Here is a 6,000-nt window from a genome sequence, read left to right on the forward strand (position 1 = left end):
AAGAGTCTTATCTGTTAATATTCTTTCTCTTCCTATGCAGCACTTAAGGTAGAAAAGGTTTAATTTCATTTCTCACTTGAACTCCTAAAAGGAAGGGTCTTTACCTCTTGTACCCACCTTGCTTGTCCCACACTAGATTCATTATACAGTAGTAGGCTAGACATTGGATGATCACTCTTTAAGTTGATTAATTCCATTTTGTTTTCTACTCTAAAGAAAGGCAACAATAGCCAGGTGCTGGTAGCTCAAAACTGTAATCCTAAGCTATTCATGAGGCTGGAACCTGAGGATCAGCAGTTCAAAGCCAGCCTATGAAGAAGTTTCTCCAGTTAACCATGAAAAAGGCCAGAAGTGAAGCTAAGGCTCAAGTGATAAGAGGACTAGCCTTGAATACAAAAAGCTCAGATACAGTGCCCAGGCCCTCAGTTCAAGCTCCAGGATGGCTGTCCCCCGCATCCTGCTGAACACATACATACAAAAAGCCAACATCAGCACCATTAGTATTTTCATGATTATTTTTAATGGTTTTCTTATTTTAGTGGTTCATAAACAACTAGAAACAATTCTCATGTGTATGTGCTTAAGATATAAAACCATTTATAGCAGGGCGCTGGTGGCTCACGCCTGTAATCCTAGCTACTCAAGGAGGCTGAGATCTGAGGATCATGGTTCAAAGCCAGCCTGGGCAGGAAAGACTGTGAGACTCTTATCTCCAATAAACCACCAGAAAACCGGAAACGGCACTGTAGCTCAAGCGGTAGAGCACTAGCCTTGAGCTGAAGAGCTGAGTGACAGTGCCCAAGCCCAGAGTTCAAGCTCCATTACCGACCAATAAATAAATAAATAAATAAACCATTTATAAATAATATTATATGCCATTCAGGTATGGAAAGTGGCTTTCAGACTTCTGCTCCTCAGATTACCCCTATTACAGATGAAGAAACTGAGTTTAAGAAACTGTCTTTTAAGTCTAAGCTGGACAAGTAAACCTTTGCATTCCCCACTGAACCTCATGATTGGTTCCTGTGTGTACTCATGCACACACTCAGACAGAATTCTTTTTTCTTCTGTAGTGCCACTGTGCCTTCTTTTGGGGGAGATGGCGGTCCGGTCATGGGATCTGAACTCTGGGCCTGGGTGCTGTCCCTCAGCTCTTCAGCTAAAGGCTAGCGCTCTACCACTTGAGCCACAGCACCACTTCTGGCTTTTTTCTTTTTGCTTATGTGGTGCTGAGGAATTGAACCCAGGGCCTCATGCATGCAAGGCAAGTGCTCTACCACTGAGCCACCTTCCCAGCCCCCCACTGTGCCTTCTTATTCTCAGACATGGCCCTCAGGCACTACAGACACAGGTAGAAGGAACAGGAAAACTTGGGGAGCTGGAGGTCATGCTCTCCAGTTGCCTTTGGAGGGGTGAAAGAGGATTGCCAGTCTTGGGTCTTGAACTCAGGGCCTGGATGCTACCCCTGGGCTTTTCTGCTCAAGCCTGGTGTTCTACAACACTTAAGTTCTTTTGGTATTTAATTAGAGATAAGAGTCTCATAGACTCTTACTTCCTAGGCTAGCTTTGAACTATGATCCTCAGATCTCAACCTTCTGAGTTGGATTACAGGCGTGAGCCACAGGTGCTTCACAGGTTTTTTGTTGTTGTTGTTATTTTTCTTCTTAAGATTTCAGGTTGTTCATTAACATTCAAGATGTGTCAGCTTAGTAGACAACAATATGGAAAAATACTTAATTGCATAAAGTTTATGCATTAGAGTTAAGCTTCAGAATGGGAGTTTACATCTACTTAAAAACACTGACTCTGGTCTTCGCCTTTTCTTCTCAGGTCCTATTGCCCCCGTACGATGATGCTACTGCTGTAAATGGTGCTGCCAAGGAGCCGCCGCCACCACCTTATGTGTCTGCCTGAGCTGGTGGTGGAGATGGGAGAAGCAGCTCTGCTTTGCAGACATCTGAAAAATAGTTCTGTATGTTTAGTTCCTAGATGAGCTGTTTGAGTTGTCCATTGTCAAAATACTATATTTTACAATTTAGTTATGTTGAGACCTTGTGTAGTCTCATATATGTACTTTAGCTAGAGTTCTGGGGTAGTGTACCTGTGTAGGGTTCTTTCTGTAGGAATGGGGTATAATTGAGATCCATTAGTGTGTTCCCGAAATATAGATAGACTTCAAGCCTCTTTTGTACCTACTCAGTCCCAAAGCTGGGCAATGGGTTAATTTTTCCCCTATCTTCTCTTTCTCATGAAACTGTAAGACAAAATCAAAATTAGATAATGCTTTTTCTTAAATCATTCTAGTATCCTTACAAATCCTCAAAAAAAAGCAGGGAATATTAATTGTTCAGTCATTGCTTTAATTAGGTAAATAGGCACCCTCATATATATGTTAGAAAGAATGATCCTACTATTTCATAAATGACATTTTAATTTTGGTGGTCAAGGATTTTCTCCACGCGCTGAATTACAAGCATTAAGCAATACTGGACAGTGGATAGCAGAAACTTACTGAGTTCTGGGTGGTGGGGATATCTCGCCTTGTTAGAAGGGAACTGATTTGTATGGCACTGTCAGAGACCTAATGCCCCTTTTCTTCCAGTTTTCATCCTACCTGATGCTCTCTTTACTAAGGGTCCTATCCTAACTTGGTCCACAGAAGTTATCCACTCACTTTTCAAGGAGAATTTACCCATATGGTAATTTCCTAAACATAGGGAGACATGTTTCCTTTTTTTCCTGTAAGGTCCATTCTGCTTCTTTGAATTTCCAGGTATGCCTAGTCATCTTTACAATGTTCAGGCTTTAGAAAAAAAAATGAAGAAGGTGATTTTCTTTATGGAATGCTTTTGTCTTGATTGCTTGAATTGCAAAGGACTTTTATACGTTCATATTAAAAAAGTTCTCTTGCTTGTTGTTGAATATGCTGTAAATGAAGGCTTTTGCAATTAAACTGACATTTGTCCATATCCAAGAAAATAACCTTGTCTCTGTGGTGATTGGGCCTAGGAACTGCTCCTTCCTGTCCACATAGGGCCACATAGCATGGTGGCTCACCTGGCATGCTTTGGCTCATTTCACACAAAACTGGTTTTTAGTGTTGTTTTACTTTCATTTTCCTTTTTTTTTGATTGGGGTTTGAACTCGGAATCTATGGTTTTCGTAAAGATAATTATCCAAAGAGAACTAATTTGTGATTGTATGTGCATCTGTGCATGCATGTGTGCCAGTCCTGGGGCATGAATTTAGGGCCTGGGCACTGTGAGCTTTTCCACTCAAGGCTAGTGTTCTGCCACTTAAGCCACAGCTCCACTTCGAACTTTTTTAGTGGTTAATGGGAAATGAGTCTCCTATCCCAGCTGGATTCAAACCATGATCCTCAGATCTCAGCCTACCGATTATCTAGGATTCTGGGCAATGACACTGGCACCTGCCTGGTTTTAGTATTTCGTTGATTGTTAGCCAGGCGCTAGTAGCTTACACCTGTAATCCTAGTCATTTAGGAGTCTGAGATCTGAGGATTGTGGTTCAAAGCCAGCCTGAGCAGAAAAGTCTCTGTGAGACTCATATTTCCAATGAGCTACTCAAAAAAAGAAGTGGCACTGTGGCTCAAGTGGTAGAGTGTTAGCCCTGAACACAAAGAGACTCAGGGACAGAACCCAGGCTCTCAGTTCAAGCCCCAGAACTGGCAACAACAACAACAAAAAAAAATCTGTTCCCTTGAAGCTTAACATCCATAAGATTCACACAATTAGACAACTTCATATAGTTTCCTTCCCCGGACTGGTTTTGAACTGTGATCCTCAGCTCTTAGCCTCCTGAGTGGCTAGGATTATAGGCATGAGCCACTGGTGTCTGGCTAGATATATATTTGAGATAATTCTGATGTGCAAACTAAGCAATCATGACAAAGGAAACTAATGACTATAAAAACTTCGTTTCCTTCAAAGGTTATATTACTTTTAGTAACCTGCCTGGAAACTGACTTAGCTATCATACTGCAATGCTGTCTGCCAGTGAACAGGCCCAGGTTCTGGAGAGGACAGAGCAGGTGTCTTTGCCAAGGTGTTGAAAACACAGCTCGGGCAGGAACTGCCAGTGGAAAGGTATTTCATTCCTTACCTCCAGACCCAGCAAGTCTCCAGACCAAAAATAGTGCCAATGGCTGTGCAAAATGAGGATTGACAGCGCAGAGACATGTTCTAAAAGGGAAGGAAAAAGGAGGCATTCTGTAGGGATGTCTCCATACCCATGGAATGCACTTCAAGTGTTGGCACACTAGCCAAGCTCCCTGCTGAATGGCTCACAGCCTGTGGATGCCTGCCAGATCTGTCTGGCTTCTTGTCCCTGGAAGCCCACATGTACACATTCTGCTGACTAGCCCCAAGACAGCAAGCAAGAAGCTGATGCTTGACCAACCCAGAAAATGTTACATTAAAGCAAAAGCTCTAGAGCCTTGAGTGGAATCCTAATTAGGAAGAAGAGCTGCTGCTTCAGGAAGAAGTTTGTTTTTGCCAGCCCTAGGGCTTGAATTCAGGCCTGAGCACTGTCCCAGAGCTGCTTTTGCTCAAGGCTAGCATGCTATCATTGAGCCAGGGCACCACTTCTGGCTTTTTGTTTATGTGGTACTGAGGAATCCAACCAAGGGTTTTATACATGCTAGGCAAGCACTTTCCAGTCCCAGGAAGAAGAGTCTGGTTTTAAGTGGTAGCATGGTGGACTTGAGCTATTTGTTTCATTTTATACTTTCAATCCTAGCTAGTCAGCTAGTTTATTTCAGCCTATGATTAATTGACCCTGATGATTTAGGGCCTTAAGTAGCTGTCATATTGTGGCATTGGGTACAACAACACTGCCTAGCTTACCATACGCCCCAGAAGCAGCCCATGATTAATTGACCCTGTTGATTTAGGGCCTTAAGTAGCTGTCAGATTGTGGCATTGGGTACAGCATCACTGCTTAGCTTACTATATACCCCAAAGGAAAGGAAGAGACTGGGCTCCGTTATTCCCTGGAGGGCACTAATACAGCCACCTAAAGATGTTGCAGCAGGCCCTACCTCTTAATGCTTCTACCATCTCCCAACAGTGCCAAGCTAGGGACCAGTCCCTTAACACATGGGCCTTTGGAGGACTAAGTTTTAAGAATTCAAGAAATTCCTTGGTATATATCAAGATATTGTTGGAATAAAACTTAAAATTCTGGCAGTACTGGGATTTGAACTTGTTAGGCAAGTGCTTTAATGCTTGAGTCATGCCACCCTCCTCCAGCCTTTTTATCTTTGAGATAGGGTGTTGTACTTTTTTTTTTTTTCTTGGTCCTGGGGCTTGAACTCAGGGCCTGGCCTCTGTCCCTTAACCTCTCTGTGCTCAAGGCTAGTGCTGTACCATCTGAGCCACAGTGCCACTTCCAGCTTTTTCTGAGTAGTTTATGGAGATAGGGTCTCATGGACTTTCCTGTCCAGGCTGGCTTTGAACCATGACCCTCAGATCTCAGCCTCCCGAGTAGCTGGGACTACAGGTGTAAGCTATCAGCACCTAGCAGACTTGCAGTTTTCTATGTGGGCCAGCCTGAACTTCTATTTAAGTTTCCTGCATAGGTGGGATGACAGGTTTGAGCTACCACACTGGCCTAAAGAATTTTAAAACTAACCCATGGTACCTAGAATTTGTGTCTTTCAGCTGCTACACTGTGATTGAGTTCACATATCCAGGAATGTAACATCTCTGCCCATTATGCCTGTGAAGTTTGTATTTCACTATATTTTGAAAGTTAGAACTAAGGGTACATTGCCATTTTGGGGTCCTAATTTGGGACTTCCAATCCAAGCCTTCTGACAAATAAAACTTCCATCTGTGGCATCTCTGTTCTTGTGACCAGAAACTGAGTCCTACAATCCCACATGACAAGGACTAGTATGTGATATTAACTTTTCATATACATTAATTTTAGCTGAAGGATTTTTTTTTCCCCTTGCCAGTACCAAGGTAAGAAGTTGGG

The 6,000-nt window shown here is 42.9% G+C and overlaps 1 protein-coding gene across 1 annotated transcript in view; it reads left to right on the forward strand.

Moving 5' to 3' along the window:
• Positions 1-2,982, forward strand: part of Laptm4b (lysosomal protein transmembrane 4 beta) — a 63,757-nt gene extending 60,775 nt beyond the window's left edge. The window contains exon 7 of the mRNA XM_069991114.1: positions 1,831-2,982. Coding sequence (XP_069847215.1) covers positions 1,831-1,914 — 84 coding nt within the window. The 3' untranslated portion in view covers positions 1,915-2,982. The remainder of the gene's footprint in view (positions 1-1,830) is intronic.
• The last annotated feature ends 3,018 nt before the right edge of the window (positions 2,983-6,000 follow it).

Source organism: Dipodomys merriami, unplaced genomic scaffold (assembly GCF_024711535.1).
Source record: "Dipodomys merriami isolate MVZ:Mamm:240054 unplaced genomic scaffold, mDipMer1.0.p SCAF_4, whole genome shotgun sequence".
In the NCBI taxonomy this organism is placed as follows: domain Eukaryota; kingdom Metazoa; phylum Chordata; class Mammalia; order Rodentia; family Heteromyidae; genus Dipodomys; species Dipodomys merriami.